Source organism: Eublepharis macularius, chromosome 14, assembly GCF_028583425.1.
Source record: "Eublepharis macularius isolate TG4126 chromosome 14, MPM_Emac_v1.0, whole genome shotgun sequence".
Taxonomy (NCBI): domain Eukaryota; kingdom Metazoa; phylum Chordata; class Lepidosauria; order Squamata; family Eublepharidae; genus Eublepharis; species Eublepharis macularius.
In genome coordinates this window covers 15116468-15134365 of record NC_072803.1, presented here as the reverse complement: position 1 = coordinate 15134365, position 17898 = coordinate 15116468, and the positions used below count along the sequence as shown (strand labels likewise).

At 42.3% G+C, this 17898-nt stretch overlaps 1 protein-coding gene and 1 long non-coding RNA gene across 2 annotated transcripts in view; one reads left to right on the top strand and one right to left on the bottom strand.

The window, feature by feature from the left end:
- LOC129342056 (transmembrane protein 45B-like) overlaps positions 1 to 17898 on the top strand; it is a 48054-nt gene that overhangs the window by 22042 nt on the left and 8114 nt on the right. Inside the window, exons 2-4 of the mRNA XM_054997537.1 lie at positions 4167 to 4369; positions 7077 to 7289; positions 17177 to 17361. Coding sequence (XP_054853512.1) covers positions 4186 to 4369; positions 7077 to 7289; positions 17177 to 17361 — 582 coding nt within the window. The 5' untranslated portion in view covers positions 4167 to 4185. The remainder of the gene's footprint in view (positions 1 to 4166; positions 4370 to 7076; positions 7290 to 17176; positions 17362 to 17898) is intronic.
- On the bottom strand, positions 3291 to 17238 carry LOC129342057 (uncharacterized). Its single transcript, XR_008598198.1, has 3 exons — positions 17167 to 17238; positions 7388 to 7426; positions 3291 to 3941 (listed from the first exon to the last, which is right to left on the bottom strand). It is a non-coding gene; the product is annotated as an uncharacterized LOC129342057 (long non-coding RNA).

The following is a 17898-nucleotide window of genomic DNA, read 5'->3' as shown; positions in this document are numbered from 1 at the left end:
TCGCTCTCAGAATTTTGACCATTATATAATGAAGTGGCCACCCATGTGAACTACATGATAGCATTTGTGATATCTCACAGTTGTTTTCAAACCATGTTCCAGAGAAAACTGGGCTTCCTCAGAAGCCTATCAGCATTTCTTTGATGAAAAGAGTAGTAATAGATTGACTGATCCATTTCTCTTCCTAGTTGTTTTTTTTTTAAAGAGGGATGTAGCCAGCACTACCAGGCAAACTGTGTTGTAATAGGTGAAACATCATTTCTTGGGAATTGGAGGGTGTTGCATGTCCCTCTTGTGTGAATGTGTTATTTCCCCAGTTAGCAAGATACCGCTCTTTGTCTAAAGTAGGACTGCCTCCTGACTCCTTCTCTCTTCCTGTCTCCATTGAGAGAGATTCTCTTTCTTGCTTCATGCTCTTCCAAGTAGAAGGATGCACCTTTCCAGTGCTCCTGCCACGGAGGCCTAATCCACATACTCACCTGCAAGTGTGATGCCAAATAAGTTGGCCATGCCAAATAGGGACAGTTCACTTTAGACTAGGAGCAGAACCACAAGTGACAAAAGGCACAGATTGGACACTTGTCAGCTTCCCTCAAGTTTTGATGGGAAATGTAAGCAGCTTGGTGGAATGTTGGACAAGTGACAGTTGAAAAGTCCATTGGACAGCAGTCAGAGAGCGAAGCTGCGAGACTAGGATGCCTACATTTCCCATCAAAACTTGAGGGAAGCAGACAAGTGTCCAATCTGTGCCTTTTGTCACTTGTGGTTCTGCTCTAGGATTCTTTCTTCTGACCGCTACAAGAAAGTGCTGTGAATGCTATCTACCTCAGTAAACTGTAACTTCTGCCCTTTCTGCAATTTAATTGCCTGACGGTTAATTACTGTCATTTTTGCAGGCAGTTCTTGCTTAGATAACAATTAAGATGTTCTTTGATTGGCCCCAGGAAGTTGTCTTACAAAATGACTGCTTGGGAAGAAGAAGTGTCTCTGAATATTTGTTTCACTTTAAACAAAGGGCCAACACAAACAATTTTGATGAAATTAGATGAGAACAGCTTTATGTAAAAAAGATTCGCTAACTTGAACTGATTTTGTAGAAGTTGGGTTGAATCCAGAAGATGAGTTTCCACTTCCCAGAAGCAGTTGGCAAAGCAAATCTTGCCCCGCCTTCCCTCCCCAAGCATCCTGCAATATGTACCCAAACTCCTCAAGGATTGGGAGAGCCTCTCAAGCTAAATGCACCAAAGGACAGAACGCTACAAAAGCAAGAGGGGAGGAAAATTCTCTCTCTCTTCTCTTCAAATTGAAGCTTGCATCAGTGGGAAAAGGAGAGACAATTTTGCCCAGAAAGGGAGAAGGCAAGTGGCAATTTTGCCCAGGAACCCAGAATTAATAAGTCTGTTGCTGGTCTGATGGGTCCTTGAAGGGTTCCCTATTACCCCTTGTGCATGTACAGTCCTCTGCTGTCCTGGGAGTCTGGCTACTCTTTGAGCTCTCCCAGACTCTTTCCACCAGAGTTGTGAATCTCCATTCAGCTGTCTTGAAAACCGCCTCCCCAGAGCTTGGGAAATGGCTTTTCGTGCTCCCTAGAGTCAGATGTTATGAGGCCAAACTTTTTTCTTTTGCTGACATCACTTCTGGTTTTCAGTTATCCACGTCTAGTGGAATCGCTTACGCTTACCCTGGACTAAGCCTCTAAAGGGTAACAGTGAGCTCCCTATCAGAGAGGTTTATAGAAGGTTGGGAAGGGAGCATTTTTCTCCACTTTGGAGGAGCACGGTTCTTCACTCAGAGCACGGTTAACTTGTAAGATTCACTAGTGTAGGATGTAGTAGTAGCTTTACACTTTATTAATTGAAATCCTAGAGGATGAGTCCATCACTGCCTATCAACCATAATGACTAAACTGAATGAAGGCAGCATACCTAGGCTTACCAAGTTCAGGCGTGGCTTGGCGTTCTCCCGACATTACAACTGATCTGCAGCTACAGAAATCAGTTCCTCTGGAGGAACTGGCAGCTTTAGAGCGATCAAGCCAACGTGCACCAGTTTGCTGAGTGGATGAACTCAATGAATGAGAATATTAGTTTTACTTGGCAAGGGCATTGCTAATGCATTAGTTTTTTAGATGTTGTATACAAGAGGAGTGCTAATAGGCTGGGAGTGAAACCCTTTAAGAAATCTACTGATAGATGTTTTCTTCATTATTTGTCATTTCACCCCACACGTTTAAAAAGAAGTATTCCTTTCGGACAGTATTTAAGAATCAAGAGGAACTACTCTGCCGAGCCAGACTTTATAAGGGAGAGCAAAATCCTGGGAGATAATTTCCTTAAACGAGAGTATCCAGAGAAAGTGATTACAGAGGCTAGTACATAAGCAAGAGAGGTGACCCGCAATTCTTTTCTGAGACCCAGAGTGAGATTAGAGAATAGGGGCATTAGATGGGCATTGGATTACACCCCGTTGGCAATAGGAATTGCCCAAATTGTACATAAGAATTGGCATGTAATTCATACTATAGCAGGGTGTGATATTATACCAGTTATAGGATACAGAAGGACATGGAGTTTACATGACATGTTGGTGCATTTGGATGTCAAAGCATCACAACCAGATGGACATCGCTCAGTTTGTCATCATCCATGTGGTAACTTCAGTAAAAATCAGTACCTTTCTAAATCCCAGGACAGATCTACCATTCTCCACATCCACCTTTTTTACCTGTAGTACAGCAGGGGTTGTTTATCTTATCAAATATACTTGCTCCCTTCCATATGTGGGCAGCATATAGAACAATATGTCCATTGAAAGTAAGATTTCAGGCTCATGTCGAGAATAAGGAATAAATATATGGAAGCTTCCTTGGTGCAGCATTTTAGTCAATACCAAACACATGAAAAGGAGTTCTGCTTTTCGGTACTGCAAGTAGTCCACTCAAGATCAAATAGCAATTTCCATAAGGAACTGCTACGATCAGAAACACAATGGATTTTCAGATTAAACAGTCCAGCTCCACAAGGTCTCAACAATGAAATAGATTTTTAAAATTTGTTATAAACTTTTAAGGGATTAGCTACTTTTGTATCTTTCTCTTTAAATAGAGTAGGAAGCAGCTAACACATACGGTACTCTGACCGTCATTTTTCTACCAACATGGCTATGCAACCGTAACGTTCATGAGTGAGTATGTAGCACCAAAAGACAGAGATCTCTGACACTGAGAGATCTCTGTCTTTTGGTGCTACACCTCTGAAGATGCCAGCCACAGCTGCTGGCGAAACGTCAGGAACTACAATGCCAAGACCACGGCAATACAGCCCGGAAAACCCACAACAACCAATATCAACCTGCTTGAACTTATCTTGGACATATTGAAAATTTATCTTAGTCACATATTGGAACTGGTTGGTATTCAAGATCCCAGGAGATTATTCTTTTTGGAACTCTTTGGTGAAAATTATTGTATTTTGATATTTATCGTGTTATATTTATTGTATTGTAATAAGATATATATCTAAGTGATGTATTTTCACTTTGAGCAATTTAAGCACTATCGCTTTAAAACGAAAATTTAAAAACTTTCTAAAAAACATTATTTTTCTTGGGGAGTTTTCTCCTTTAGCTTTGTATTGTTTGTGATGGAGATAGCCCTTTATGTTGAGTGAGCTTTAGAGAGAGGGCTTTATGGTATACAATAGAGTTTAGGAGAAAAAGAGAATTTCCCAAGCCAGATTAGGCAACCTTAAGTATATCTCTGAGGCAATCTATGTTTGAATGCCCAGGTACTGGGGGACACCATGGTTTCTGCGACATGTTTTTAGACCTTATGGAAGCAACTGCTTGGCTACCATGATGCTGAACTTTGGAACATCAGCCTGACCCAGCCAGGTTCTTCTTTTGCTTTGAATAGTCAGCCCAGGAAACCAAGGTGCAACAAACTGGACAAAAAAAAAAGACATGAGAGGTTTAGCCAAGAGCTCAATCCTGACAGAAACAATCACAAAATAATTATTCGTTACAGTTGTATCAGTAGGAAAGAAAAGACTATTACTTATACTTTCCCACAAAGTTCCCTTATCCTCCACATTCCACAGCACAGTTATTTACGTTCTTTTGGGAGTCAAGGTGCTTATAATGACTTCTTTCTCCCCCCCCCCCCATAGGTTCTGTGAGTTGACTAGGATGGCAAATTTTAGGGGACATGCTCTTCCTGGTACTTTCTTCATCCTCTTTGGCCTCTGGTGGTCTGTGAAATATGTACTGAAATACCACAACAGGAGACTGAACAAAAATAGCCATGGAAACCGTTACATGAATTATGTGGAAATAATTGAAGGGGCTGTCAAAGTAACCTGTTCTTTAATAGGTAAGGCTTGCGTTAATTATTTATTTAGAAGACTTGCATCCCACTTTTCTCCTGGATTACAAGTCTCAAAGCTACTTTCACAACCATTAAAATCATAAGCAATCTGATACCACAGTCCAATCATTTATTGATTTACTTCATTTATAAGTATCCTTTCTCCTCAGTGGGGACCCAAAGTAGTTCACATCGTTTTCCTCTCCTCTCATTTTTATCCTTACAACAACCCTATGAGGAAGGATAGGCTGAAAGCATGTGACTGGCCCAAGATCACCCGGCAAGCTTCCATGGCAGAGTGAAGAATCAAACCTGGGCTTCTCACATCCTAGCCCAACACTCTAACCACTACACAATGCCGGCTCTCAGAATCCACAATCCAAATATACCAACAGACCAACAATTCATGCCCCTGTGATTACAACTTGCAGCCAGACTCTTCTTGAGATGGATTATAGTGATTTATCAGAGCTCTCCACCTTTTCTGCTAGCCATGGCTCTTATGACTGTAGCTGAATATAAAGAAACGGAGCAGGTGGCATGGACTGGGCTTAACAACCCAACACACCATTCCCAGATTCATTCTTGGTTTCTGTCAAGCAGATGTGTTTTGGGAGTTCCTGGTTGATGCTTCACCCGCCAGAGAGCCTAAAATGCCCATCCCCCAAATTGGGTAACCTTAAGTGTAGCCCATCCTACCATATAAAAGGCAAGCTGTGTTGTCGACGACTCATTTTTATCCCCACACAGACACACTTGCATGGCCCTCTGTGGGGATAAAAGGTGAGTCCTCAGCAACACGGCTCGCCAAAGAGGCCCCGAAGAGGCCACCATGGGTGGAAGGAAGGTCCAGCGCCATGGAGCAGCTGCTGCAGGTCTTTGGGAGGGCCACGTAGTGCCTCTGTGCCACCTACATAGGGTTGCCAGTTTCCTGCTTCCATCCTCCACTCCCCCACCCCACTTACCTGGCTGACGGAAAAGGCGGGGGAATATGCCTCCCGGGTGCACTCTCTGGTAGTGCAATGAGCTAGGCCACCAGGCAAATTTCCACCAGAAACAGTCCCAATTCAGGCCACTGTGCAGTGCAGGAGCACTCCAGCCCCTCCCTCCCAGCAGTCCTCTTGGGCCCAACAGCTGTCCTGAATCAGGGCCAAAACTGGCAGTTGCAGAGTGCAGGAATGCTCTGATTTGGCCTGCAGGAGTACTCCAGGGCCCATTGTGCCACCCCAGCAGCACTCCCAGGCTTTGCAGCTGCCCCATTCAGCCCGCTGCAGAGTGCAGGAGTGCTCCAGGGTCCACTGCACTGTCCCAGCAGCATTCCCAGGCTCCACAGTAGCCCGATTCAGCCCCAAACGGGCTCAATTCAATCCAATTTGGCCCACTGTGGAGTGCAGGAGCATTCCAGGGCCTGTCGCACCACCCCAGCTGCACCCCTGCGCTCCGCAGCAGCCCAATTCGGCCTGGAACATCATGTGGCCTGCACATTGACATCACATCCTTGAAGTGACATCACTTAGCCCAGGAGCGCATGTGATTTGCGCATGTGCAAGGACGACTCAAAGGTGAATGCCAGGCCTTCCACCCAGAGGGTAAAGAGACCTGGCAACCTGGCCTGCACCAGGCCTCTGAGGGGCCACGGAGGTGGCAGGGAGGCCCAGCATGGTGGCACAATCCTCCCAAGGCCCCACAGTGGCTGCGGAGGTGGAGAGGCACAGCATGGTGGCACAGCCCTCCCAAGGCCCTGCAGTGGGGGCTTGCCAAGTCCGTTTTCTAAAGCCCATTGTATTTTTCCCATAATGGGATTTTTTCCTCATCATTACATATATGTTTCCCCAACAGAGTGAATAGCAGCTCCCCAGGGCTTATGCCACCGCTCCCTGTGGTCTTGTTCCAAATCCTTCAGACACATAAGAGTAGGAACTCCCAGTACACGTCTGCTTGACAGGACCCAGGGATGGATCCAGGAACAGTATCCCATACAGTTAGACTCATGGAGGCATGAGTGTTCACTATCAGTAGATAAAAGGTTAGGCAAAAAGCCTGCCATATTCATGGTGGATCCTTCTGCACTCTTCAGTCCATCGTTCTAAAAAACAGAATATTCATCAACTAAAAGACTTTGACTTTTCCTGTTCATTCCCTTTGCCTTGTGAGTTTTGTCTTTCTGATTTGTAAGCCTGAGGGGATGAGCCTTAGTTTCTGGATTTAGACCACGGCTTTTTTTCAGCTGGAATGCGGTGGAACGGAGTTCCGGCACCTCTTGAAAATGGTCACAAGGCCGGTAGCCCCTGCCCCCTGATCTACAGACAGAGGGGAGTTTAGATAGCTCTCCGCGTCGCTCCCCTCTGTCTGGAGATCAGGGGGTGGGGGCCACCGGCCATGTGACCATTTTCCCCGAGGGCAGCCCACTGAGTTCCACCACCTCTTTTCCCAGAAAAAAAGCCCTGAAAAAATGGTTCTCTCAAAAATGGAGTATAGATCTAATTAGTAACTTTCTGCTGCATCTCCTCATTTTTTCAAAACCATTTCTGTATTCAAAGGGCTTGCAGTCTAAATAATTCATACAAATTTAATACAATTTAAATCTGGGGACTAGAGCTTGATCCCAAGTGTGGTAGAGATGGAGCCTCTGGAGCTCTGCCCAGGAAGCAGATGAGGCTAGATAGCCTAGATCCTGGAAAGTCCCCTCTTATCCTTTGCTTCTGTCATTCAGGGATTCTGGCTGAGCAGTTTGTTCCGGACGGTCCCCACTTGCATCTCTATGGTGGGGACCCTGAAGGCTGGGTGAAGCTGATGAATTGGCAACACTCAACCATGTACATGTTCTTTGGCCTCTCCGGTGTAATGGACATATTCACCTATTCTTCCACCAAAGTGCCCAAAGGACTGGATCGCCTGATGCTTTCGATTGCAATCTTTGTTGAAGGTACGTGCTACTAGAGGCTATCCAAATATTGCTTAGTGAATGTATCCCAGATCATTCTATCAACCCATGGAATATTTGATTAGAACTAATTACCTTACCTTGTCTATAGATTTTCCAGAGAGATCATTGTGGCTGATCTGTGAAAACACAATTGTCTTCTGGCATGAATCCTACTTCATAGAGCAACAATCAGATGCTGATGAAATTCTTTTCTGACACCAAGATTGCTTGAGGCACACATGCTGAACACGCATGACGTCGCAAGTTGAACACTTAGCATCTCCGTTTTAAAAAACCTCCGGTAGCAGATATGGAAAAGATCCTTGCCTGAGCCCTTGGAGAGCTACTGCCAGTCTGAGAGCCAAACTACAAGTGACGCCTTACACAGGTTGGACACTTGTCAGCTTCCCTCAAGTTTTGATGGGAAATGTAGGCATCTTGGTCTTGCAGCTGTAATGGAGAGCCAAGCTGTAAAACCAGGATGCCTACATTTCCCATCAAAACTTGAGGGAAGCTGACAAGTGTCCAACCTGTGTAAGGCGTCACTTGTAGCTTGGCTCTTAGAAAAGATAGCACCTAGCTAAAGTGGCTCAATATGAAGCTATTTATGATCCAATCACTCCATTTGCTCATGAAACTCAGCTTTATAGATGGTGTTTCAGTAAAGCTGGAGACAGAGGATAGTTTTTGTCAGAGGTGATTTGAAAGAGGAATTGGTGTTCATGGTGTGGGTTCTTTCTTATTTCACATTTGCCTCTGGTTAAGAGGCTTCAAAAGATTTCAGTTCTGCTACGTAACCCTGCAAAATCTATTTGGCCACAAATGAAAGTAGGACAGAAGAAATGTGTATGTGTCGGGAAACAAAGCCTCCCTCCAGCTATCATCTCTTGAAATTTATTGATTTACTTCATTTCTACCCTGCCTTTCTCCCCAATGGGGGTGCAAAGTGGCTTACATCATTCTCTTCTCCCCCAGTAAAAACTATTGTTGGTCGCCAGCCTTCAGCAGGCAAACTGTATCCGCAAACATAGTTTTTTTTTAATAAATTTTTTTATTTTTAATTTCTAACAGAAAACTACAGAAAACTACAAAAATATAAAGGAAAAAAGGGGACTGGGGAAAAGGGAAGAGCAACATATAAACAGAAAACACACACTACATCTACATGTCTTGTATTCCCTTCATACTGCAATTTTTCTTTAAAGTTAACTTTCTAATATGCTATCAGATTGGTAGATCTTATAAAATACAGACTACATTCAGGATCAGGTCTTCTCCCCCCCCCCCCCCCGCGTCTCAGTCTCAGTTCTCTCTGCGCAGCTACAATAGCTGCGCTCATTCCCTCCTCCCCCCCCACTCTCCCCTTCAGACTTTGGACTTTCTTCTTGCTGAAACTCCTGATGATTAAACAAAAAGTCCCTCAGCTGTACTTCCGATGTTATCTTGTAGGTTTGATCCTTGTATCTGAACCAGATGCCTTCTGGAAACAACCATTTATATTTTACTTCACATTTCCTCAGGAAAGCCGCAAGTCTTTTATATTTAAATCTTCTTTTACGAGCCAAAAATGGAACATCCTTCAATATCTTAACCTTATTGCCCAGATAGTCCAAGTCCACATTATACGAATTATATAAGATGGTGTCCCGAGTCTTCTTAGATGAAAAGTCAATAATAATCTCGTGAGGCAGCTGACGCTTCATTGCATATATTTTTTTTTAATAAAATTTTTATTGGAATTAGAATCATTTGATTTCACATTACAGTCAATTCCCGTTTCCCAATTTCTAATCCCCTCCCTTTCCCCCCTTTTTTGTAGACTTCCAACAGTTTTCCAACCCTTTGTCCCTTTTCCCTTACTCATTTTAAATTCATCTATCTAACAAACATATACTTTCCCTTTAATCTAAGCAATAATTCTTTAACTATTTTTAACACTCTGTATCCTATCTTTAAGTCCCTTCTTCCGTATTAGACAAACAATTTGTCCCTGTTTCCATAATTTCATAATTTCCTGGTTTCAAATATTTCTATAAACCATATACCATATAAACCATATAATCCATGCGTTCATATAAGTCAACCAATTTAACTTATATTCTGTATATTACTTTTTCTACATATCTTGTCTTCATTCTACTTTAGTTATATTTAATTATATTATTAATTTCCTCTTTCTTTAATTATACATCTATATAACTATCGTCAAAAGTTATCAATCAATTTGATCCATATGTTTCTTCCGGTAGACTTATTCAGTTTAACATGTTACACGTTTATACCAGAAACAGTATTAATTAGTCGGTCCTTATAATTAGTTATTTTCTATCCATATTTTATATATTTTTCTATATATAACAATCTAACAAGATAACTGCTTAGACATTTTCATTTCTCTCTCTACCCTCCGGTAAAGTCACCCCCCTCTACATTTTGTCATGTTTCAATAGTTCTCAAACTGCCACAGTTCTCCTCCCACCTCCCATTTCTTCAACACATATTGCTTCAGCTTCTCCCAGTCTGTGTTGAACTGTCCTGGGTCCAGATTTCTCAGTTTTCTTGTCATTTTGTCCATTTCAGCCATATACAGCAATTTGTAAGTCCAGTCCTCAATAGTTGGCACGTCTTGTACTTTCCATTTTTGCGCATACAAAAGTCTGGCCGCTGCTGTCATGTAAAATATCAATGTTCTATATTGGGCTGGAATGTTCTCCATTCCCAAGTTCAGTAGCAGGAGTTCTGGGTTCTTATTGATTTGAAATTGTAGAATCTCACTTATTACTTTTATTATTTCTCCCCAGTACTGCCTAGCTACCTCACACATCCACCACATATGGTACAGAGAGCCCTCATGTTTTTTACATTTCCAGCATTTATTAGAAGTGTTCAAATTCCCTAGCGCAATCTTCTTTGGTGTCATGTACCAACGATAGATCATTTTGTAAATGTTCTCTTTAATATTAGTACACGTTGTAGTCTTCATTGTGTTTTTCCACAGGTGTTCCCATGCCTCCATTGTTATTTCTTTGTTAAAATTTATGGCCCACTTCACCATTTGTCCTTTAACTATTTCATCTTCAGTATACCATTTCAACAGTACTTGGTATACCTTGGAAATTTCCTTCTTATCCTCTTTTAAAAGTGTCTGCTCTAGTTCCGAATTCTCTGTTCTTATGCCTCCCTTTGCACAGTCCGAGTTGTAGAGATCTCTGATCTGCCTATACTGAAACCAGTCATAGTTGGGTGATAACTCGTCCTGTGTCTTTATTTTAAGTTTGGAAGATTCTATTTGGGTTATCTCCTTATATGTTAAACACTGTTGCTCAGTATCGACAGCTCTCGGATCTATTACTTCATATGGAACCACCCACATGGGGGTTCCTTCTTGTAGAAAGTCTCTGTACTTCTTCCAAGTTGCAAATAGGCTTTTCCGTATGTAATGATGTAAGAACATAGAGTTCACTTTCACTTTATCATACCATAGGTATGCATGCCATCTGAATATTTTTTTATATCCCTCTAGGGCCAATAATTTCTTATTCTTCAGTGTCATCCAATCTTTCAGCCACACTAGGCAGATTGCATCATAGTAAAGTCTTAGATTGGGCAGTTGCATTCCGCCTCTTTCCTTTGCATCTTGTAAAACTTTCATTTTCACTCGAGGCTTCTTGCCTGCCCAAACAAAGTCTGATATTTTCCTCTGCCATTTTTCAAACTGCTTAGAGTCTCGGATAATTGGTATTGTCTGTAACAAAAACATTACTCTTGGTAACACGTTCATCTTAACTGCTGCAATCCTTCCCAACCATGACAAATTCAATCTATTCCATTTGATCAAATCTTGCTCAATCTGAGTCCATAATTTTTCGTAGTTATTTTTGAATAGATCTATATTCTTTGCAGTCAGTTCAACTCCCAAATATTTCACCTTAGTTGTTACTTCACAGTCCGTTATTTCCATTAACAGTTGTTGTTTTTGCTTAGTCATATTTTTGCATATTATCTTTGACTTCTTTTTGTTAATATAAAACCCTGCCAAATCTCCGAACTCCTTGATCTTCTCTATCACTTTTGGCATATTCTCCATTGGGTCTTCCACAATTAACATTATATCGTCCGCAAATGCTCTGACCTTATAAGAAAAGTCTTTTATTTTTATTCCGCGGATTTCTTCATCTTGTCGTATTTGTATCATCAGTATCTCCAATACCAAAATGAATAACAGCGGAGACAATGGGCAACCTTGTCTTGTTCCTTTACTTATAGTCAATTTCTTAGTAGTCTCATCATTCACCACAATTGTCTTGTTCCTTTACTTATAGTCAATTTCTTAGTAGTCTCATCATTCACCACAATTGCTGCATTCTGGTCTCTGTAGATTTCTTTAACTGCTCTTATGAATCTTTCTCCCATTTGTAGCTTTTCCATAGTGGCAAACATAAAGTCCCAGTTCAAATTGTCAAACGCTTTTTCAGCATCAACAAAGAAGAAACCAACCTCTTTGTCACAACGCTTATCATAATACTCAATAGCATTGATCACTGTCCTTAAATTGTCTCCGATTTGTCTACCAGGTAAAAAACCTGCTTGTTCCTCCTCAATAACTTCCGAAAGCCATCCCTTCACTCTCTCTGCCAGTATCTTCGCAAAGATTTTATAGTCATTATTAAGTAAGGATATGGGTCTGTAATTTTTCACATTAGTCAGATCTTGGCCCTCTTTGGGGATCAATGAGATGTTAGCTTCCTTCCAGGTATCTGGAATCCGTTGATCCTTTAATACTCCATTGATCACTTCTTTTAGGAATGGTACCAGTTCGTTGGCCATTGTCTTATAAAATTTGGCTGTAAGTCCATCTGGCCCTGGCGCCTTTCCCAAATTTGTTGATTGTATTGCCATTTTTATTTCCTCATCCATTACTTCGTTGTTCAGTCTGTCTCTCCACGCTTCCGAGATTACTGGGAGCTTCATTTTCTCCAAATATGTCGCTATTGATTCTTTATTCACCTCTTTCTTATTATACAATTTAGCATAAAATTTATAGAAGGCTCTACTAATGGATGTCTGTTCCAAATACGTTTTGTTATCTTCACATATTTTGTTTATTATTTTCTTTTCCTTTCTCTTTTTCAATTGCCATGCCAAATATTTCCCAGGTTTGTTTGCACCTTCAAACCCTTTTTGATTCAGTCTTTTGAGATTCCACTCCAATTCTTTATTATTCATTGCTGTCAGCTGTTCTTGTAATATTTTAATGTCCTGATAAATTTTCTTTTTCCCTGGTCTCTTCTTTAACTGTATTTCTTTGGCTTTTATTTTCTCCATAATCTCCTGTCTCTTCTCCTCTTTCTTTTTTCTGGCTCTTCCATTTAAGTCCATTAGTATGCCCCTAATTACCGCCTTGTAAGTGTCCCAAACCTTGTTGGTTGGTACTTCTTTATTCATGTTGTATTGTATGAAGAACTTTGTCTCTCTTCTCAGCATCTCCATATTCTCTCCCTCTTGAAGTAAGTCCTCGTTTATTCTCCATCCTCTCCTTTTGCTCCTTCTCCCCAATTTCCACATAATTGGATTATGATCCGAGCCTACCATCGGCATTATTTCCACTTCCTTAGTCCATAACGCTAAGTCTTTTGAGGCCCAGATCATATCAATTCTCGATAGTGTAAAGTGTCTTGCGGAGTAGAACGTAAATTGTCTGCTTTTCGGGTTTTGTCTTCTCCATACATCTTCTAAGGTTTCCTGTTGTATCAATTAAAAAAACAACTTTGGTAGCAATCCTCTCTTCTTTTGTGCAGTTGATGATTTTTTGTCTAAATCCAAATTTGTCACTCCATTGAAGTCTCCAGCAAGTATTATCTGGTCATATGAAAGTTCATCTAGTTGCTTCCTTAAATCCTCAAAGAAGCTTTCTTTTGCTCCATTAGGTGCATAAATTCCAACTACCAGCACTCTCTTTGAATTCCATACGCATTCCACTACTATAAATCTGGCTTCCACATCTTTCATTACAAACTTTGGCTGCAGCTCTTCTTTAATATAAAGCACTACTCCTCTTTTTTTCTTATTAGAGGCCGCTGCAAAATCATTGCCCAATTTTTTTGATTTTAAATACTTTACATCTTGTTTTTGAATATGGGTCTCTTGCAAACATACAATATCACATTTTTGTTTTAATAGCCAGTGAAAAATGCTTTTTCTCTTATTCGGTAAATTAAGTCCATTTACATTCCAAGATAAAACTTTACACTCCATAATCATAATCTTGTTGCTGGTAAGTCCTTTTCATTGTCTCTTATAAATCGCTCCAGCTCTCGTTCAGATCTGATGCGTTTTTTGGCCCCTCCAAATTCAAAGGACACTCCTTCTGGTAATTCCCATCTGTACCTGATTTTCATGTCCTTCAAAATCTGAATTAGCGCCTTATATTTTTTCCGGTCCAATAACACCGATCTGGGTAACTCCTTCATAATGATAATCGTCTTGCCGTCAATCTCCAATGGATCTTGAAACTGTTTAGTCACAATCTTCTCTTTCATATTTCGGGTCGTGAATTGCACAATCACATCTCTTGGTAATTTCCTCTGGGTTGCAATTCTTGAATTTACACGGTATACCACGTCCAGGATAGCCACAACTTCCTCCTCCTCCTTCCCCAGGTATTCAGCTAACATCTCAGTCATCTGTTCTTGCGCTGTCTTTCCTTCCACTTCCGGCAAGCCGCGAAATCTTAGCTGCTTCTCCATGTGTTTACTTTCCGCAACCGCCATTCTCCCCCTCATCAGTCTCATCTCTGTTTGTTGCGTGTCAGCTAGATTCTCCACCACGCCTTCTACTACTTTAACTCTCTGCTGTGTTCCTTGCAGTTCATTTTGCATTGTTTCCATACCTTTCTTTACTTCTGACAGCTCACTTTTCACTGTCTGTTTAACCTCTTTGATCAGCTCCGGTTTCATGTCCTTAAGTTCTTTAATCACTTCTAAGAGTTTTTTGTCTAGGTTCTCTATTGCCGATTGCCACTCTTTTTTCGACATCGTGGGGCTTGCCTTAGCTCGCTCCCACGAGTCCGCCCTCTTCCTTAACTCCGTGGCGTAAAATTTAGTGTCTTTTTAATTTTTAATTTAAACGTCCCGGTCTTTTTGCAAAGAAAAAACTTTTAGAAAATCCAAAATGTCGGGCGTCTTTTCTCTATGGTTCTTCTATGGTTTTTGTAATCCAAAATGGCTTACTTCCTCTTCCGCTGAAGCCGCGGCTTTTCCCCTTTCAAAGATGGCGATTCCCTTCTTCCTGCCCTCCGGCAGGGGCCGCTTCTCTCCAGCAACTCTATTGTTATTACGTACTTCCTGTCTCCCAACTTCCCGCAGTAGCTCTCGCGATGGTAAAATTTTCTCACAGCTCCATAACCGCAAGTATTCAAAACAATAGTCCAAATTCTTTAATAACTTCTTTAGACTTAGTCTTTTTTCTATTTCGACTCTTGCCGAGTCTTTTCCTCCTTATAGTTAGCCTGTTGCAGTTTTAAAATCTACTTTTAATCTTCTTTACTTTTAACAATCTGTCCTGTATCAGAAGATAGTGATCTTTACCTTCCCATTCACTTTCCGTGGGTTGTAATCACTGTTTCAATCTACTCTACTCTACTCTACTCTACTCTACTCTACTCTACTCTACTCTACTCTACTCTACTCTACTTCAATCTACTCCTCTACTCCTCTTTCCCCTGTTGAAGCTTGGGTACGTAGGTCTTATGCCAACCGCATTGGCCCCGAAACTGCCGCAGAGATCATAGCCGACCTGTCACAGGGTGGGACCTCAAGGGTCGTGAGGGGGCCCGTCGCGTAGAGCCCCCCCTCGCCCGAGATCAATGCGCCCTGAGGTCTTGAGCGTTCTTTGCCTGCTCTCCGCCTGAGAGCAGTCAGCCGCGGGCTATTTTGCCGCTTAAAACGGCAGTCCGGTCAGCTCCACAGTTGGAGCTGCGTCAGACCTCCATGAATCCCAAACCGGAAGTCCTTCATTGCATATTTTGAAGATGTCCAACGGACTTCCAGAATATCACTTTTTAACTCTTCTTTAGTTGCCTTTGCGAATGGCGCCAAAAGTTCCAATACTAAATCTTTTAAATTTTCACTTTGCTCCTCTTTTACATTCTGAAGATGCAGTACCGTTTGGGCACGGTCCAATTGTAATCCTATTATTTGATTCTCCAAGAGCTTCACTTCTTTACTTGTTGCTTTCATGAGTACTACGTTTTCACGTGCAGACTGCTGTGCTCCAGACGCTGTTTCTTTAATGGTTTTCACTTCGCTTTCCACTGAATCAACCTTTTGCCCCATTTCATTTAACTTCACTACAAAGGGCTGCATAGCTTCAAAGACTGCTCGTCTGACCATCTCTTCCAGGGTTTCCCCCTTCCCCTGTAACATCACCATCACCGATTTACTCATCACAGGGGTCTGCTTTTTTGTCGCCATCTTGGGGGGGGGGGCGCCAGCTAAATTCCGAAACTCTGTGAAGGGGAAGAAATCCGCGCCTTCTTAGCTTCAACGCCCACCAATCCTTCGCATACGCTTAGAAATCAGAAGGGATTCACTTACTTACAGGTTTTCACCTTAAATCTGCTTATTGCCGTTCTCCATGGCCCGGCGGCATGCGATGTGCTGCGCAAGTCTGCCGGCCTCCGTTGGAGCAAATGGGCAATTTACCCCCTGCATTGCTTTCAGGGGGTTCTTCCCACAGAGCTCCGGACCCTGGCCCCCTCACTGGGAGTCCTGGGGGTTAACCCTCACAGGCCAATCGCCCGGTCAGGCTGCTCGGACGTTTCCTCCCGGACCTACGGAGAGGAGCATCCGACATGGCCGGGAAAATGAAACCGAAATCTGTATCCGCAAACATAGTGATTGGATTTTAACTAGTGAGAGCCATAACTTCTCAAGGCAGCCAACTCTCTTTCCATTATCTCCTATTTAATAACAGGAGGTTTAAATACCTGCTGCAAGCTGACTGCTATGGATCGTTCCAATAACATGGTCTAGCAGCCTCTTTCCATGTTACAATAAATGGTTAGCAGAGGTTGCTTGTGTCTTACATCTTTTTTTAAAAAAGAATTTTTATTGGATGGGTTTACAAACATAAACATAAAAATTGTTATCATTATCCACCCCATTGCATTTTCCCCATCCTTTCCGCCCCCCCCCCTTTTCTGGTGACTCCCAGCAGTTTTCCATACCCAACTTAATCTAAAAAGTATATCATATAAATTCTTAAAATCTATAATGTACTTGTGTCTTACATCTATCGAGTTTTGTTCTCATGTCATGCTTTCCCCCAGGGAGCAATGAATGTCTCTCTAGGCAATACCAGTCTCATTTGCTTTCACCCCCAGTTCCTAACATCGTGTTGCCTGACTGATGCACCATGAATAATGTCCCTCCCTCTGCTATTTTATATGCAAGCTTGGAGTCAACATTTCATATCTCCACTTATCTTCAGCCAGACAAGCAGACCAGCACAGATGAAAGGCAGTTTTGCTGGTAACTGTTTCATAGTCTGGGGCAGGATGAGAAACTTTTTGATGGTTTTGTGGAGATGCGGGGCAGAAAAAGGTACTGCAGAATGATCTCAAATTGTATATGATAAATACTATGGAATATTTAGCTCAGGTATTCTCCTCTTGGAATTGATGGCACAATATATCTTATTTAACCCCAAAATACAAGTAGGATACTTTAAAACAATGGCCCAACCCATTTGTAACTGAAAATCAGATGCTCCTTACAATTCTACCTGTACAGAAAAGCAAAAATGTAATATCCCAACTGAGAGCTAGACGCTTTTTAAAAAAATATGTAGATATATATATATGCTGAATATGGTGTACCTCTCAACAGGCTTCCTCTTCTACTTCCATGTCAGCCACCGGCCAATGCTGGATCAACGTATCCATTCTCTGCTGCTCACGGCCGTCTTTGGTGGGGCTGCCAGCACCCTACTGGAAGTCTTCTTGCGAGATAACATCATCTTGGAACTCTTCCGCTCCAGCCTTTCCCTTCTGCAAGGAACCTGGTTTTTTCAGGTTGGCTGCCTTTGGGTTTTCTTAAAATAGAGCAAGCTTGTCGTTCAGCAGGCATACATGGCAGAGTGGGGATCAAACCCAGGTGTCCCAGATCCTAGTCTGACACGTTAACCATTACACCACGCAGACTCTCAGCCTTCGTTCCTTGCCTTCCCCCTTGCAGCCTCTCTCTAAGAAAAGTCTGCCCAAGTTGTAGAAGTCATGTGGTAGCAAGTCACTCAGGTGAGTTGTGTGGTGCCCACTGCTTGACCCAGCCAGATCATGCAAGTTGTGTGAAGGCTGCCGCTGGGCCCAGGGAAGTTGTATGGCACCAAGTTACTTGGTGGCTGCTGCCAGGCCTGGCTTGATGAGTCTATCCCCTGGGGAGGAAAGAGGGGAGCAGGGGAGGACTGGAAGGACAAAATAGCTCTGTAAAGGGTCCTTCCCCTGTCTTTTACTGACAGAAACCAAGGCTTGAAGACTGGCAATATTATAGTGCCTAGCAACCACAACAGTAACCACTGAGATCTCAGGTGGCGTCCATTTCTTAAAGTTACA